We start from the raw sequence: 19,610 nt of genomic DNA, 5'->3' as shown, positions 1-19,610 counted from the left end.
CAGAGAGTTCCTTTTTCATTGGTGATGGTTTGACCTGCCCCTCTATGATCGACCACGCCCTCTTTCACAGATAATGAACTGTATGACGTATAGTCTGGTGTGAGGTGTCATTGAACTCAGCAGGGACTTCCTTTTCATTGGTGACGGTTTGGCCCGCCCCCTATGCGTAAGCCACGTCCACTTTCATAACTGGTGACCCATTTAGGGTATAGTCTTGTGTGAGGTATCATTGAACTCAGCAGGGACTTCCCTTTTCATTGGTGACGATTTTCAGTGTCTGAGTGACGCGCAAATGCGCAGTCTCAAGGAACGGTGTCCACTCATAACCCAGAGCCTCGCAGCTTAGCGAGGGCCGTCCAACGCTACTTGCAGCTTTAATTAAACATGGATTCTTTCGCACAGTCCATGTAGAAAATGCAAGTGCTTTCATAAAATCAAGTAGGCTACTCATAACATTTACAGTAAAATGATTTTAAAAAATCCACAAGATAAAATAATATGGGTAAGTCCCTTCTGAGATGAAGCAAAAGCAGTCATGTCTCATTTCCATGGTACATCTCAACTCAAACCACTAGATGTCAACCTTTCTGTCTCACGGCACTCCGTTTTAATTGAATGACTGATGAACATGGGAGTTCATGCCCCACTTCTCTCCCTCTCTCTCTATATCTGTATGACTCTCTGCCCCCCACCCACCTCTTTCACACACAGCCAAAATAATAAAATGCTGACTTCTCATAGTGCTATCCGTCGGTATGCTTGTCTCAGCACAGCCGCCCTGAAGCCTGACACACGGGAGAGTGAGAGGGGGGGTGTAGAGTGAGAGAGAGAGAGATATAGCGAAAGACAGAAAGAGGAGGGGGAGAAGAGAAAAAAGAGAAACGACTTTTCTGGTTTCTAACTTCAGGCTCTGGCTTGTCGAGGGGCTTCAGCACTGCTCGTCTGTCAAGGTAGGTGTGAGGCTGGTCCTTCTGTTGCTGTGTGTGTGTGTGTGTGTGTGTGTGTGTTGTGTGTGTTTTTTTGTGTGGGGGTGGGTGGATCCTGCTGGCATGTTGGGGTGATCCACACTATAATCTTTCTCTATCGGTTGTCTGTTTGGAGGGTTTTTCCTTTACCTTAAGCAGGACCCTCATGTGAGGATTTGAGATGGGTCAAAGCTGCAGGATTAATGGGGGAGACACATTTGTTGTGCACATTTTGTGACTTAATGCTTAGATTTTATTTATATTTGGATGTTGACGTGAGTTTTACGGGCTGAAACTCAACTTGTCAGAGGCTGTAGAGGGTCCGCCAAAAACTGAAATACTGTCGCTCAAATGAAGCTATCAGCATGGTATGTGGAGGGGTTAAGCTATCCAAATGCTGTTAATCCCTGTGCTGTTAATTCATCACAGGAGATTTTGGAGATGTTGTCTTATTGGGGTGCAGTGTTTAGAAACTGGGAAGGAGGTTTAAGTTTTGCCTCTGCCTGCACCTCCTCTCCAGCAAAGGTCCAGTAATGTGATGATTATGTATCCATCACATGGAATAAATGGTCTTTTTTGGGCTGATGCCTTCATTGTAGTGGAAGATGAAGTGGGTTCATTGCTTAGGCTAGCTATGACGTTACTGCAGAGTCAAACTCAATTAGTTTTTTTTCTTTAACAGTTCCACTTGTTGCTTCTCTATCCATATACATACATCAGTGCTCTGTAGCAGCTTTAAATTCCCTAACTTTGTTTGAAAATACTAAATGAACCTTTTTTAAACCGCATTCGGAGCAAAACCTATACAGACCAGTTGGTCTCTGTGCCTGAAAAGGGTGCTCCGATTTGGTTTCAAGGAGCAACCCAAGTCGGTTTGGATTAACACGGCTGGAAGTAGCTGACTTGTGAAGCTAAAATTAAGCTGAGGGCAGATTTGGAATGTTACACTTGGGCAGCAAGACGTGCAGAAGGCGACCTGCGGATGGTGACAAATCTTCTGAGCTGTCGATGGCCCTGGGCCCTTAAAAAAAAAAACTTCTGCAACCCTTGCTCAAAAAAATAAACCACTTCCCAGCAAAGACATCGAGAACACTGATACTGAGAAAAATGACCTAAAAGTTTACCTTCTGCTCCAGAAAAAAAAAAAAAAAACTCTCTGGCACAGAAGCCGAGTGTAAATCATTCTGGAGCATTTTTAAGTGTATAACCTTTGTCATTGTGAAATCTAAACTCATGTGATGGTCTTTGATTTATAAAACACACAGGCCGTGTCCCATTCTGCATACTTCCGTCAGTACACTGCTGATGTGCATTGACCACTTACTGCCGTAGTGTCCACTTTTGATGGTTAGTATTGTCCCAAAAAGGAACACTGATGTTAACACACTTACCAGGAATGACAAGCGGCCTGCCTCTCAAAATCTGACGAAAATCTATTAAACTGACATTTGTCTCTCAACAAAACAGATTCTGAAACTGTATGGCTTATTTCTTCGCTTAAAATGTTTTCAGAAACACGTTTTGGTGAACTACTCTAGTAAAATATGAGATTGTATTCTGAATGAGCTGCTATTATGCTCGGTTGTGAAATTGGGAGCAGCCAGACCCATGTGACAACGTTGTCCAATCAGCTGCTGGTCAACGTCCCTGATCCCTCCCCTTTTCGCTTTGCTTCAAGATGGCGCAGGTTTAGTGCATGGAGTGTCCATCGATCCACACCTTTTGACCGTTTTAGTGGGTCATCCGGGTAACTTTTTTGAATGTTTTTAGAGGGGATCATCGGGTACTTTTAGTGCAACTTTTTTTGCATTATCTATACTATATAATTAAAACTAAGTGTTGGAAGTGTGCAAGTAGGCAGTTTGAGACATAGCCACAGTAATTCCTCACTGCTGCTTGTCTCCATGCACTACTTTTGCGTAGAGTTACTGGACAATAACAAATTGTACAAGCTCACCTGCAGTGAATCAAGTCTTTACAGCGCAAAGTTCCACAATAAGTGCCCTTTTTCCACAGATATCTTCCACCCATCTTTGTTCCAGTCCACAAATGAATCCATGAACATGTACTCAATCAGACTGAAACACCAGCTGTGAAATCTCTAAATACTCTCTAACTGCTGCGACCAAAGTGTCCAGGCACAAAACTCAACAGATGGTTGGAGATGAAAGCCAAAAAGCGGTTGCAATAATCAGGGCAGTTGTCACAGTTGGAGCGGCTTTAGATCCTGTTGGAGGAAACATTTGCTCCATGAGCTTTCCAACACGTTAGCTGTAATTTATGATGTTGAAGCCCAGTTACATCTGACACAGTTCAGGTACAGTCGCATTGCTGTTCCTAATATACTCTCTGCCTCTCATTCACTTCTATTGAAGCCATCGCAACAGACAAGTACGACTATGTGTTTCCTATTTTGGTTTGAAAATGCACAATATAATGGGTTTAAGACAAGCTAGTGCCGGCCAACCAATCAATATTATATCACCATTGATATATGAGACTAGGTACTGTGTTAAAATTTGGATATTGTAATATCTTGATTTGACACAATTGTTGTCTTTTCCTGGTTTAAAGGCTGCATTACAGTAAAGTCATGTCATTTTTTTGACCATACCAGACCTATTAGCTATCCACTTAGTCATTGTATCCACATTATTGGTGATTATTTTTAAAACGCTCATTGTGTAAACATTTTGTGGAAGCACTAGTCGTCAACCCTACAATATCGCCAGCGACGTACAATATTTGGTCAAAACTATCGTGATAAATAGTTTTCTCCATGTCGCCAGATGTCATGGCGTTTTTTCATTACTTGGTACCGCCTCGCCTCGACATTTGGACTTTCGCGTCGGTTTTACATTATGAAAAAAGTGAACAGGTCCTTTTTTTTTTTTTTTAAGTATCACCTCCATCTCGTCAAGCCACGCGCGCCTCACACATGAAGCGATAATAAATCTGCAAACACCTGTATGGATGTGCGATGGAACTCACAGTGGAGCTGTGACTTTGATTCGTCTAAAAATTCTTTTTTGCTCCTGTTCCAAGTTGGTCAAATTAATTAATGAAGCAAAGCTCAGACTCTTAACACACTTCTAATTTCTAGTCTTTTATTTTGTCTTATTTTATACAGAACAGGGGTGTCAAACTCACACTCGCTTTAATTTGGCTTTAAACACTATTCACATAAGGATGCATAAGCCCTAAGGATTTCTAATATTGGAGGCTTCTCATTAAATGGAGCTGCCTGTTGAATTCTCCATCCCTCATAGCTGTAATCATGACATTTATCTCTGGAGATTGCTACATTGATTTAGATACAGTTTCATATTCCATTCTGACTTGCTACATCTCAAGAGCCTACCCTTCCAATAATTAAAAAAATACATTAGGATGTCATGGTAAAATGTCGCTCCGTGGGCTTTTTCTGGCATTGACCGAGAGACCTGTGTCACACACGTGAGGGTAAAATCCGACCTGGCATTCTTTCAGATGGGGGTTGTTTATCATCAACCAACTCCAATAAAATGTAGACATACATTTATGACCAGGCGAGGCTAATGTCACGGCTCTTATAAAGATAGCAGCAACCGCAGGTGCATGGGATGGTTGAGATTTAACCTGGAAAAGGTCCGGTCAGCTGGCAGCGACAGGTGACCACCACCGTGATGTTGCGGTTCATACAGAAATACTGCTGGGAGTGCTGGTGACAGATGCACATTCACAAACTTTCCAGTGTGGTCGGAGGCTTCCTGGCATGTGGAACGTGCCAAATTAAATGTCAAAACAAATGAAAACACAATGTGTGGGCCTGGCTATATGTCTGCTCACCGTAGGGCCATTTCCTGTTATCCACCAAAGTCCATGCAGTTTTTTAACAAAACGATTTTATATTTTAATGCTGACAACTAGGGACAACTTTTGTTGTTGATTCGGTTCAGATCACAAGGTCCTGATTTGGTAACAAATCTGATTCAATATCAATTAAGTCAGGGATATTTTGGTTACAATACTCCGGTCTCGTCACCTGATGCCCTTATACAGCCATGGTGAAAGGCGTATTAAAAGATTGATTTCCGGATTTTATTATTTGATAACAGGTCACTCCAAAAAAGATCAATTTCAATTGGAGAATCAATTATTTTAAACCAACCTAATGACAAATATTCACTCAGAATTAAAAAAAGAAGAAATAATCTGGATTTTTAGTTCCCTGTGCAATATAAGAAGAGGAAACATAATGTTATCAGACCCCCCCCCCCCCCCCCCCCCCCCCCAAACCAACGTCTGTATGATCTCTTTCTAAAACTGTATATGTCAAAGCATTTTGCTGGCCAGCTCCTTGTCTGGCAGGCTGCTGCTACGCAGTCGTCAGAGCTCTCACGCTTAGCTCAAGTGTCAGAAAACAGCCATGCATCTAACTCAACAATAAGCGTGGCTCAAAGGCTTGACTGCAGGCAAATCACATGAGCCCTGCTTGGATGGAGCACTGGCTCACATTCACTCCTTAACTCACAGACTGCTCTCTATGTTAAATACATTAGAAAGCAAAAGAAAAACACTTAAAGTGCTACAAAGGGGATTAGGAAAGATTTACAGTCTCCATTTTAAATATTTGCATGCCAAACATGTCTTAGTTAATAGAATACTGCTTGGAAATCAATTGTATTGTCTACTTCTAACTTAGACAATAATAATAGACAATGTAATAGTCACGACGCGTTCAACAGATTCATTTGCATAAAGATGGGCATCGGCCAGGTTTTTGTCCGTCTTCCCAGAATGCTTTGCGTGCATGTTGAAGTCGCTTGACGCCACCCATAGGGATAGAGTGTAGCAGGGTGTGACAGAAGAGACGCCTGGGCAAATGGATCTGTACCGTTAGAGGCTGTGTTTTAGCTGCAAGGTGGTAGAAGCTAGTAAAACCTTTGATTGAACTTGAACTTTTCCCTCCGCGAGCGACGCGCTGTGCAAATCAACGCCCAAGAGACTGATTCTTGCCGTTTGTAATGCTCACTCAAATGTAAAACTGTTTTCTAAATAGTTATCAGGACACTGACAGCGGGGGTTTGGCTTGTCCGAGCATCAGCACAAGACTAGTAATTATGACTATGCTATATTTTTGCTAACTTTAGCTATTAACAATAACAGTCGGTGGTTAGGAAAGATCCTGGCCTCTATTGTTATGAACAGACTGTGATTAAGGATATAGGATACCACAGTTAGCTAATGCCATTCAGTTGTATCGGCAGTATTACAGAACTGCACAGAATTCCCATGGTTACCACCCGTGATCGCCTGGCGTCTAATTGCGGAACGTTGTCCTTCACATGAGGAGTGCAGTAGACCCTGCAGCAGAAGTGTTACAGAGGTGTTACTCTCCGTGTGAAAGACCTATATAAGGCTAGGTATCTTACATTTCATCTTACATTTTGGATATCGTGAAATGACACAACTGTGCATTACAGTAAAGTGATGTAATTTTCTGAACATACCAGACCTATTAGGTCTATAAAATATATATATATAATGCTGTATCCACATTATTGGTGATTATTTATCAAAACATGTTGCTTTTCAGATGCTTTCATATAGGCCTTAGTGGTTTATTGGAATGGGACGCTGGGAAAACTCATAAAACAAATGTGAAATGTTCAACCTCATTTATCTCTACTAGCACCTGCTAACATTAGTGTCACCCCTTTTGTTTAAAGGTTCCATGACATGGTGCTCTTTGGATGCTTTCATGTAGACCTTAGTGGTCCCCTAATACTGTATCTGAAGTCTCTTTCCCAAAACTCAGCCTTAGTGCAGAATTACAGCCACTAGAGCCAATCACACAATCCGCTTTCAATAGGACGTGCCATTTCTGTGTCTGTAGCTTTAAATGCTATTGAGGAGGAGAGAGGAAGGGCGAGGGTGAGGGTGGGAGCTTGACCAACTGCCATGCTTTGCTTGTTTGAAAGCCATGATGTCTCTCTTTTATCGGTGGGCCAAATTCTCTGGGCGGGCAAAGCAGAGGTAACCTTTCTCCTTATGATGTCATAAGGGGGCAGATTCGTTTTCGGTCATTTTTTAGGCCTTTATTGACTGGACAACTGAAGAAATCAAAGGGAAGGGGGGGGGGGGAATGACAAAGGGCGGCAGGTAGGAGTCAAACCCGGACCCGCTGCATTGAGGAGTAAACCTCTGTATATAGGCGCTGACTCTACCAACTGAGCTATCCAGGCCCCCAAAAGGGCAGATTGGCCCATCTGAGCTTTCATTTTCTCAAGGGCAGAGCAGGACACCCAGGGCTCCGTTTACACCTTTTGCCATTTCTAGCTGCTGGGGGACCATAGGCAGGCTAGGGGAACGCATATTAATGTTAAAAACCTCATAAGGTGAAATGTTCATGCCATGGGACCAATAACATTTTGTGAAAGCATCAATTGTCGACCCTACAATTTTGCCATCAATGTATTTGGTCTAAAATATTGTGATCTAAGATTTTTTTCCCATCACCTAGCTCTAACTGTTTGAACTGCATTAGAGCGAATACAGGGCAAAGGAGCGATGACACAGTAATTCAGACTTTTCTGCTAATGTGACATAAGATGTTAATCAAGAAAGTGAAGGCAAAAGTTCACTCCTTTTATTATTATATTTACAAATATAAAGTTGGACAGATTTTACACATTTGTTATATATTATACTATTTTTTCTTTATATCACATCTATGTCACTTTTGCCTTGTCATGGTTTTGTAACTTGTATAGTTTTTAACTTTGAACTGTTTTTATCTTGTATATACCTCCTTATTTTTAAACTCTCTAGTTATCTCTGTTTCTGTCCTTGTGCTGTGGCAACAATCAAATCTTACCTTGTATGAATCGAAACAAAACAACAAGTCAATTTTCCCACTGAGTCTTAGCCATGCTGTCAAAGCCTCATAAGAGCTGTGTTTGGTGTTAGTTTGTCTTGGGCAAAAATAACACTGTCCTTAATAATAATGTGGAGACAAAATCAAATTGAAAAGGTTAGTTCAAGGAGAACTGACCCTTTCTACAGACCTGTCTCAGGGAATATCTAAAACGTGTGTGTGTGTGTGTGTGTGTGTGTGAGAGAGACTTGATTAGCTTTGGCGCAAGTGACGACTCTAGAGTCACAGTGAGAGAAACAAAGTGTCTCCCCTGTTCTTTCTGACCATGGTGGGAAATCCGTAGCAGGAAAAGTTAAACCTCTCCTTGATTTCATGTCTACTGAGAAGGAGAACCAGGAAATAAGTCGGGGGAAATCAAGGGGATAAGCCAGCCTCCGCAAAACGTACCTACTATGGAGCCATTTGGTTGCCAACAAGGCATCCCCTGCCATTAGCATTCCATCGATTGTCATTCATTTTCGTCAGGCGTCACTTTGACAGTGAATAACTTTACATCTGAACTGTTTACAGACCCTGTTTGTCCAGTTTTTATTACTAAAGAAACACGAAAATGTATAAATGGCTCCATTACCTTGTATCTCACGTTATGGCTCCGTAGCAGGCGTTCTTGTAAAAATAGGCTAAAGATTGTGTCATAACCACAGGACTTGTTGTCACAAATTACCGTACAGGATAAGCTCACAAGCAGTTTTGACTCACATTAGCGGTTTAAGTTGAATTACTGATGTTTAGTAGCATACTAGTTTGCAATGATTAGCCTGTGTCTATGTTATCTCTGAACATATCCATGCTCTCCGTCTCTGCTGAGTGGGAATCATTGAGATTTCTCTTGCACAGATACCAGAAGACTTACAACTTTCAAACAGGTTGCTAACGTCAAATCTACATCTTCAAGGTCAGTTTGGTACTGTGGAGTAAACGCTCAGCTACTAGAAAAGTGCTTCTAATAGACTTCAGTGGTCTCCGTCTAAGTATAACGGCGTTGCTTTGTCCATTTCTTTAAATGTCTATGGGGGAAATGCAACACTAGGTTTCTTGTGTCCACTCTAAACTAAATATACTGTACCTTTTTTTTAATTGATCCCTAAACACAACTGTGATGTATATACTCGTGCAGAAAGCTGCCTGTAGTAAAATACATGAACTCTTGTTGCCATCACAGATGTTATCGGTTCCCGACATTATACAGTACATGCAGAGCAGACTGACTGAATGAAACCACATTCTGTGACCTGAGCTGTGATGGGTGTTCTTCTCTGGCCAAGTTGGGATGAAAACTGGACTGAAAATGATGAAACCTGATAGCTGCATTACTCATACTGTTGACCCAGAGTGATTGTTGTGGGACCGGGGATGTGTGTCCCAGTTTGAAGGCCCTGCTGTGAAGTTTGGACTCGCTGCTCTTTGCTGTAACAGACTCGGGTTGCCGTGATGTGTTGGTGCTTGAGCTGCACGCTATTGCCAGTTCATGGAATTGCGATTATTTTGACTGATGTTGTGGTTGCAATAGGATTTAAGATATTGGAGAAGATATTGGATATTGGATACTGATTTGAAAGCTTTGCCGCACCACAATACTTAATTTCGAATGGCTTGACAACATATTTTGCCTTTTAAAGCTTTAATGCGTAACTTTTTGATCTTAATAAACACACCTCTCCGTATTTCTCAGCATGGCTTTGTTCAGAAGATTGTATCGTCCGGTGACTTTCCCGCGCAGAAGCTCCAGTAAAGATAATTACCTCTTTTGAAGAGTCCATGTTTTTTACATCCTCCGTGTCCTCCTTGGCTACTAGCAACGACGTGGAGGAGGGGTGTGGAGGGGGGTGCACAATCACGAAAGGCTTGTATCATGTGGATGCACCGACAGTGTTGTTGTCATTCCTTAGAATTCCTCATGGGGGCAACATAGAGCTGAGCAATATGTTGATCTTATATTGAGATGTGAGACTAGATATCGTCTTAGATTTTGGATATTGTAATGTTGTATTATGGCAAAAGTGTTGTCTTTTCCTGGTTTTAGAGACTGCATTACATCAAATATGCAATTTTCTGAACTTTCCGCACTGTTTTAACTGTTCTATTATTTGCCTTTACCCACTTGGGTATTATAGCCACATTACGGATGATTATATGTGTAAATATTTTGTAAAAGTACCAATATTTAACACTAAAATATTGTTGCAGCATCAATATTGAGGTATTTGCTAAACAATATTGTGATGTATGATTTTCTCCATATCGCCCAGCCCTAGGGCAACAAAAACTACCCACTATAGTTTTAACAGATATTGTTACTATTGCACTTGTCCATGTTGCGATTTTGTTAAAATTGCAACTGATAATGAAGCGCTTGTTTGTGCTTTTGCCTTAATCACTGGTGCAGATATGTTTTGGGCGTGTCCCCTACTGCTTGAACAAGTGTATGTCAATGATAAATAAGGGCTAACACTTTCCACCCCTCTCCTCTCTCCATGCTATTCTTAGTTAATGTGTGGTGAGCTAAGGGTTTAGAGTTGCAAAGACTTCTCTCTCTCTTTCTTTCTTTCCCTTTCTTCACTTCTCTACCTCGCTGTACCTCTTCGCCTTTCACACAGCAGGGCATCAGTGTGCGCTTATTCATCTGTCGTGTGTTTTTTAGGGTGAGAATGCAGCTTACATAAGCGTATATCCTGGAGGCCACTGCAGGATATTTTTACAGACTCCGCCCTCCTGAGTATTGCAGGTTTATTATTGGAAATGCATCTATTATTATCACCATCCTTGCATTATTGAGGCTCTCTGGACCAAGCAGACCATAAGCTCTATGCAGATGATGAAACAGTTTGGCAAGTCCAGTGGTACTCCAGGGGGGCGGTCCCCAGGTAAAATAAGGACAGAGTGATTTTGTCAAATAGTTTCAAAAGCAGTGTTTTTTTTTTTTTTTCTTTGTCCCGATTTGATCCCTTTTCATTTGTATTGCGATCTTCATTTATTGCAATTCTCGAAGTATTGCGATTCAATAGTAGCCTGGAAATCCAGACCCAAATCCAAAAGGATTAAGTGTCTAGCATTGAGTAATAAAAGTTGCCAAGGGGCAGCACCAAGCGTGCATTTGAAATCTCACGGCACGCAATTGGATGACACTCCGACCGATCACAACAATACACTGGGTGACGTATCCAGAGCCCCATGCGCTTAGTTACCAGCGGAGGTAACCGGTAGATTAAACTGTTGTCATCTGTTTAGCTCACCTCTGGCCCCGCCTATGTCAGATACACCGATGTGATTGGTGCAGCTCGGCTACAAGGGCATAGTTAATGAGCAGCATTACTCGATGTCAGAGTAACTCGCTGAGCAACTTCAAATTATGCTCTCGCAAGTACTCTGGATTTACAGGGTAATTCAATAGTATTGAGATTCAATAGTTACACAGATACACTTATATAGATACAGATACACATGAGACATTTCTAAAATCTCACTGTTTCTAAAACAAATGCACCTCATCAAATCAGTCAGACATTTATTTCATTTGTAAAGAAGTACATTGCATGTATTTTCTGCATTTTCTGCTTTTGGGTCTGTTTTGCTGGATATGTGTATCAGTTTTGTTTCCCACCCATACTTATTCCCTCCCCCTCCTCCTTCCCTTCTCTCCCAGTGCCCTCTCCAGCGCCCAGGGGTGTGCAGCGGTGTGTATGCCTGAGTGTGTGTGTATGTGAGCCAGAACCTCAGGAGCCATGTCGGACCCCAGGGACATTGACGAGGATGCCATCCTCAAGGGCCTCAGTGCCGAGGAGCTGGATCGGCTGGAGGAGGAGCTGATGGAGATGGACCCCGAGGTACGGTGGAAGCGCTTGATATGTCTTAACTCCGACAGGCAATTGGATTCTGATCCCTCTTCTCCAAGGCCATAAAGCGTCGGTGGTCAGATCTAGGACTGGAACTATCTGTAATTTTCATTGTCATCAAATGTCATACAATGCTGAAAAATGTCGATCGGTGTTTCCCAAAGCCCAAGAAATGTTGCGAATATCCTTTTTTTTTTTTTTGGTCCACAACTAAAAGGTATTCCGTTCACTGTCACAAAGGAGTGAAAAAACTAGAAAATACCTACTCATTTTTTTTTTTAAACAATCTGTTGGTTTTCAGTTTGCCAGTCACATCAAATTATACAGTGTACAACATATATATGTACATTTAAAACACAGCAAACATTTTTCACACTCTTATATAATTTATATATACAGTATATATATACACTATGTATACTGTATATTATACACACATGCCGTATGTAGGTGTGTATGGACAGTAAGTGTACAGTGGACATATATATACACACATAGTGTGTGTGCGTGTGTGTATATAAGTTAAATAAGAAAAAAAAGATCAAATGAAATACATTATTAAAATAAAAGTGAAATCAAGGTTCCTTCTCAGATCAATGTTCAAGATCATAACGCTACCCTACTCAGAGCGTAAACTGTCACATTTAAGAAGCTGGAATCAGAGGATGTTGTCTTTTCTTTTTTGTTAAAAGATGAACGGATTAATTGATTATCCAAACAGTCAATAGTTGACAATAATGGATTCATTTTGGCAGCTCCAGTCAGATCTGGAGCCTGAGGTCCACAAGGTCCGGCAGGTCTTTGTTCCCCCGGGTGGTTAATCAGTCTGCTCTGTGTCTACGTGGCGCAGCTTGTTAGCTGTCAGCTGCATGATGAAAGGGCATCATAGATGAGGTGTGTTCACTTCCACTTTGTTGCTATGCCTCCCCTTCAACCAGCCCACGCTGTGATTAAATGTGTTGCATACAAGACGTGAGCAGCAGGAGAACAAGGGCAAAAGATCAATTGAAGTGAAATCAAGCGTCCCCCTCAACCAGTAAAAGCAAGTGTTGCCATAACAAAGTTTTCCGAATTAAAATGATGAAAAGAAAATGCTTCAGGAAGGTGCAGCGACCGGTTGGATTGAGTTACTCCCAACTCTTCCATGTTCATGATCGCTCACACACTTACGTTTGTACGTCTTTGTCAGAAATGATATTATTGGCTCATGATCATGTTTTAATGTGCTCGAGAGATATGACATGAACCTGACGGCATAGTATGCCCTCTTTTTAAAATAAATTAATATGTAAACCGCTTTAGCTTGTGTCGTCACTGCAGAACCATGTGAAAAAGGTTTTCTTAACCACTCGGACCATAGCTATTTAGAAAGTTAATGAAGTTGTTTAAAAAGAATTAAGATAATATTGTTGGTGTCGGGCAGAAACCTCGTGTCTCCATCTTTTAACGATTTTGTTTTTAAATTTGAACCGCGCTTGGCCAATTGTGAAGACCGGGATTAATCAAATGTGAAATATTTAGTTGAATGTTGTGCGGTACATTTAGTTTAACATGCTTTATTCCTCTTTTTGTTACATACACTGTTTTCCAATTCTGTAATTGTTATATATCAGTATTATTTTCAATGGATTTTTCATTTCATATTTTGTATTACTTTTTTTAACATAGCAGGTGCAATGTGTAGCAAAATAAATTGGAAATTGAATCTTAGTTGCAATATCTGGCAGGAAAATCCCGATTAGACTCCTGTTCTCTCGTCTTTATGCCACGTCGGCGTAACATTGGACCTCTAATTCTCCCAGAATGCCATGCTGCCCGCTGGCTTCCGGCAGCGTGACCAGACGAAGAAGAGTCCGACCGGGACGTTCGACCGTGAAGCCCTGCAGCAGCACCTGGAGAAGCAGGCCCTGGAGCACGAGGACAGGGAGGACCTGGTGCCTTTCACCAAGGAGAAGAAAGGTGGGGGGGGCAGCAGCCATCACACAAAAAAACAACAACACTTTATTCTTAATTGTCACCTTAACAAGTTTTTATTGGTTTGCACGCATTCATAGAAAACAATGGAGCATGTGAATTTTGAATTTGTTTATTTTGCACAATAAAATAAAGAAGACAAAATACACGTAACAAAAAAAAAAAATTGACCTCTTAGGACCTTAAATAATGTTAGCAATTAATTGCGGTTAACCCTCCTGCTGCCTTCGGGTCAAATTTTACCCATTTTCAAAGAGTTTCTATATCAGAAATGTTGGTTTATTTCAAAGGAAATTGTCAAAAAATGTCACTACCTGCATTAAATCTGGGTGATTTTGTTCAATTTGATGGGATTTGGAGATAATTTTTATTTATTTTATTTTTTTATAAATGTTGAAAAAAGTGACATACGTCAGGAAAAAGCTTTTTATGAAGTAGGGGAAAAACAAAATGTTTTCAAAAAGCGCCAAATAATCCACAAAAACATCAGAAAAGTGACAAAACCGTGTCAAAGAGTTTAAAACTTTAAACCCAAAAAGTTTTCATTTTAAGTTTTGACCCAGAAAAACAAAAGGTTCATGGTCAAGGGAAATACAACAAAAGGGTTAAACACAGAAAAAACTAATTGTGTTACGTAATGAGTGTTACAGGCATCATATCTCATTTTAATGTAACTGTGTGTGTGTGTGTGTGTGTGTGTGTATAGACTTAAATCCCCATGAAGACTTTTTGTCCTTGTACCTCACAGCTGTACAGTCACCATGCACCACTGCACAGCCCCAGCTCTTACTCTCAGGTTTGGGGGGGGGGTTGCAGCTCACTGAGTTGCAGGGCCATTTCCATCATAGTCCCACAGGCTGACTTGTCCAGACCCACACCAGGAAGTCATGCAGCTGAGAACATTCGGGCTGTAGCTCTGGTACATCTCATCTAATGAACAGAAACCAATAATACAACAAGCAAATCTGTCTAAAAAAATAGACTTGATCCCTGCATTTTTTGTTGGGATCAACCGCTGAAATTGTAGAAGCACAAAGATAAGGATAAGAAGGCACACGCCAGGCTCTAGTGGAAAAAAATGGAGTTTACAGCGCTGGTCTAGAAATCCGTGATAAGCCCCGACTTACTCGTGTTTCGGGAAACATGATCCCAACAGATTTTTCACCAAAACGGAGACAAACGTACGGTCTATAACATTCAGACTGAAGAAACCCCATTAGGATAAAGAAAAAAGGAAAAGACAAAAAAGTTGGCAACTTTAATTATTTTGCATAAATCCACACACACATCAGACACTGTCTGACTGTCTCATACTCCTTTTTTTCCATCTCTTTTTGTCTCTCATCCTGCTTAGTCTTTTTTTCTCTGGTTTCACCTCTTGACTCATCCATTCTTTCTTTCCATCTCCAGGAAAGACCTTTGTGCCCAAGAAGCCAGCGGAGATCCCTGAGCACGAGCAGGTGAAGCTGGAGCCGGAGCTGGAGGAGGCTCTGAAAAATGCCACTGACGCAGAGATGTGTGATATTGCAGGTTAGACAAACACTTTCACCATAACTCACATCAATGGCAGCAGCCGCAGCAGCTCTCCATCCATCTATTCATCCCAGGCTGTGATATATTCCTAACCCCACTCCCAGGTCCGTTGAAACAAAACCTGTAACTCACCTTCATAACATCTGTCAGTGATTGAACATTACTGTTCCAGCTGTGAAGAAGACTCTCCCTGCGTTCCAATACCATACTCCCAAACTATTCAGTATGCCAGAAAGAGACTTAGTATGCCGTCGGTATGCAGGCCAGCGTGCCTTCCTGGCTATTCTGAGCCACAATCCTTTGCGCAGCATAAAGTTCAAGTTAGGAAGAAGTTATAAAAAAGTAGTGTGTCCCAAATGCATGCATTCTGCATGCAACAGTATAGATACAGCAAATACATAGATATCTCTACATATCCCTAGTGCAAACCTCAACTCCTTTATGAGATGACTATAATTTTAATGTGCAGCTTTGTGTGTGAAGTGACCTTGGGTGTCATGAAAGGCACTTTAAATAAAATATATTACACTGTGTGTTGTGTGTGTGTAGATAGATAGATATAGTGTGGTCTAGACCTACTCTGTGAAGTGTCTTGAGATAACTTGTTATGATTGGGTACTATAAATCAAATTGAATTGAAAAACTATATACTTTTTAAGGACTGCTGCAGTATACAGTAACAGTAAAAAGGAACGCATGCGACTTCCAACTCCACCCAGGTTTCATAGAGACCTTTTTAATGGTAGGCACTTGTCATAAACAAGCACTTTAAAAAAATATCATCACCAATGGCTCAGTTTCATCAAGTCAGACACACAGGACACACCAGGGCCCTGGAAGTATAGCTCATCATTATGGAATACACTCGCTCTCAATCAAATCAATCACACTTGGACTTCTCCTACCGTGACGTGAATTAGATATAATTTCATGAAGGCTACATGTGGTGTATTAACCTTAAAATCCTAAAACAATGAGTGTAAAACTAGTGGTGAAAATGTTAAAATGCTACAAAAACGTAGAAAAAAAACACAAAAGGTGTCAATTAAAATGTGCATTTATTCCGAGCCAGAAGGACAACACACACTGTTGCTTTCAGTCTTGTGATTGTGTACTGTATGTGTACATCCCATAAGTATATTCACAGCTCTACTGTTAATGTACAGTAGATGTTTCTCTTAACTCTAGTACTGGTATTCCTCGATCACCAACATTACAAGCAAACAATAGAAAAAGATAACTGTAGCTGACTGCACTACAGATAAAAATGAACCATTTTGCTAAATCTGACACAATTCCATCATTATTGTGATTGTGATTTGATGTGATTTTCATTTCTGACCCACATAGTTGGGTTACACAGAGCCAGATGTTTTTAACAGAACACATCTGTTCACATTAGCGTACCCTTTCACCATATCCACCTTGATGTTGTTGACTTCAGTGCTTTTAACCAGTTCATCACCTTGATTTTTCTTACAACTTGATTTTACTATTGATACCAATGTTGTGCTTGAATTAAAGTTTTTATCAATGTTTTGTAAGGTGTCCTTGGGTGCCTTGAAGGGGGGGGGGAGAAGAAATCGATTCAGAGACAGATAGTATGATAATATTTTCTGAGGCAAAACTGTATTCATACACAGACACCAAGTACTGATCTATTTTATACATGTGTTGGTCAGTTTGTCTGCTCGACAATCCCATTTTGCAAGAAGAAAATTGATTTCAGATGAACAAACTGAAAAATGTATCTTAAATAAAACACTTTATTTAAAGGTGCCTTTCTCGGCACTCAAGGACGTCATACAGGGTATAAATACATACACACACACACACACACACACACACACACACACACACACACACACACATAAAAAACAGCAAAGAAATACTAAACAACAAATATCATCTTGGATAAAACAGATGTTGACAAAGTTTCCTTTTGGGGACATCATTTGAAATTGGGAAAACGTGTTTGAAACAAGGTTATAAATTGCAATATATCACAGAATATTGCAATATGTTTAAAATTGCAATAATATTGTATCGTAACATAAGTATCGGGATGATATCGTATAGTGAGGCCTCAGGTGATTCCCACTCCTAGTACCTTGAGAGGCAACAACAAATAAATGTTATTATTGTTATTGTTATTATTATTATTATTATTATTATTATTTTCTCCCTGCTGTTAGCTTCATCCTGTTTCCCCTCGACACTGAGACAGCTCAGTGGTCCCACGCTAACAGACATGGCCAGACTTTAGGTGGGGTCCGATTCCCCGCACTCAGCAACACAAAAATAAATAAGCCTGGCCGCCGGCCAGAGGAAGGGTGGAGTGAACATGGGGGTGGGGGGGGGAGGCCCAGATACTGTATCTGTTTAAAACAGACCAGTGGGGAGCTTCTGTTTCCACACATAGACAAGCCACCGTTTTTCATGTTTCCTGAAGAATCAACAGTGTGACCCGTCTTCTAGAAAGCAGACTTTGTTTAATACAGTATGACCTAATTGAATCCTTTGACATTCTAGTAATTAGGGCTCCAACTAACGATCAATTTTCTTGTCGATTAATCGATTAGTTTGGGCTGAAAATAGTGACGACATCGTCAAATGTCTTGTTTTGTCCCCAATTCAAAGATGTTCCGTTTACTGTCCTAGAAGAGTGAAGAAACTAGACGATAGTCACGCATTTCACATGTTGGAACAAAGAATTGTTACTTCTTTTTTTTTATAACAAAAAATGACCCAAACCGATTAATCGATTGTCAAATAGTTGGCTATTATTTTAATAGTTGACATCTAATTGATTCATTGATCAAAGTTTGTGGCTTTAACACACACACACAATATTTGTAAGTGGCTACACTCTAAGAAATATCTGTAAATTAACAGTTGTATGACATACATTTTAACAGAAACTGTCTTTTGTACATGATTCACAGGTTTATTTCTGTTAAATTACAATACAACAAAGTGTTGTTTTTTTACCTTTGACTCAGTAATTCAACTGAACAATTCTGGTTTTTAAGTGTGGTAGAAAGTCAGGTAATGAGCTGCCAGTTCATTTACTGTTATTTTAAGGATTTATTTCGTAGTGGTTCAAAATGAGCCTGGATAGCTCACCTGGTAGAGCGGGCGTCCCATGGACAAAGACTCAGTCCTTGTAGCAGCAGGCGCAGGTTTGACTCCGACCTCTGGACCTTTGCCATTATCATTCCCCTGCTCTCTCCCCCCTTTCACATCTTCATCTGTCCTACGTAATAAAGGCCTAAAACGCCCAAAACATTCTTAACCCTCCTGTTGTCCTCAGGTCAAATTTGACCCCATGTTCAAAGCTTCTATATCACAACATTTGGGTTTCTTTCAACCAAATTTTATTGAATTTTTGGTGTTTTGTTTAATTAAATAGAATTTTTCTCACTTCACTTTGACAGACTGTGATTATCCATCAAAAAACGTTCCTTTGATCTCAAATTTTAGTTAGAATTATTCATACTTTCTGCTTTTTTAACTCATGAATTAGATATAATTTCATGAAGGCTACATGTGGTGTATTGACCTTAAAATCCCCAAAACAATGAGTGTAAAACTAGTGGTGAAAATGTTTAAATGCTACAAAAACGTAGAAAAAAAACACAAAAGGTGTAAAAAAGAAAAGTGAATGTATTTTGAGCCGGAAGGACAACACACACTGTTGCTTTCAGTCTTGTGATTGTGTACTGTATGTGTACATCCCATAAATAACATATATTCACAGCTCTACTGTTAATGTACAGTAGATGTTTGTCTTAACTCTAGTACTGGTATTCCTCGATCACCAACATTACAAACAAACAGATAAAAATGAACCATTTTGCTAAATCTGACATAATTCCATCATTACTCAGTATTCACTAACCCCGTACCCATTAGTTACTGTTGCTATGCCAAAAAAGCACTCCATTCTTGCACTGCAGCACTGGATGTAATGGTATGTTTTGGGATAGGAGAAAAACGTGCTCTGGTTTATTGGCATTTCTTTGAACCAATCAAAATCGTCATGGGAGGCGATGAGCTCCGGACGGAGCCCCGGTGCCGCTTCAAAATAGTCTTGGGAAGGAACCTGTTTTGGTGGAACGTGTACGTTCAAAGGTTGTTTTAGTCGTGTACGAGTAAATTTAGATTTGACAGATCTGTAGCACGCTGTTTGAACTTACCCTGCAGGGATCTGAGGGGCAATTAACCATAGTCCTCAGAAATGGACTGGAGTTTAGAATTACAGCACAAAGAAAGCGCAAGGTAACGGTATCCGGTCTAAAACTAGGGACATCCGGCGGAATTTCTGGAGGCATCTGAACAATCGCGGAAACGAAACGTCTACATATATATATATATATATATATA

General features: G+C 40.5%; 1 protein-coding gene across 2 annotated transcripts in view; it reads left to right on the top strand.

The window, feature by feature from the left end:
- Positions 1-717: 717 nt before the first annotated feature.
- The window catches only part of tmod4 (tropomodulin 4 (muscle)), a 24,777-nt gene continuing 5,884 nt past the window's right edge, over positions 718-19,610 (top strand). The window contains exons 1-4 of one of the 2 annotated variants that reach the window (XM_034873991.1): positions 718-950; positions 11,528-11,708; positions 13,520-13,676; positions 15,102-15,221. In XM_034873991.1, coding sequence (XP_034729882.1) covers positions 11,607-11,708; positions 13,520-13,676; positions 15,102-15,221 — 379 coding nt within the window. In that variant the 5' untranslated portion in view covers positions 718-950; positions 11,528-11,606. The remainder of the gene's footprint in view (positions 951-11,527; positions 11,709-13,519; positions 13,677-15,101; positions 15,222-19,610) is intronic. The other variant, XM_034873992.1, reaches the window with a different exon arrangement.

The sequence above is a fragment of the Etheostoma cragini genome, chromosome 6 (assembly GCF_013103735.1).
Source record: "Etheostoma cragini isolate CJK2018 chromosome 6, CSU_Ecrag_1.0, whole genome shotgun sequence".
Classification (NCBI taxonomy): domain Eukaryota; kingdom Metazoa; phylum Chordata; class Actinopteri; order Perciformes; family Percidae; genus Etheostoma; species Etheostoma cragini.
This window is presented reverse-complemented; position numbering and strand designations above follow the sequence as displayed.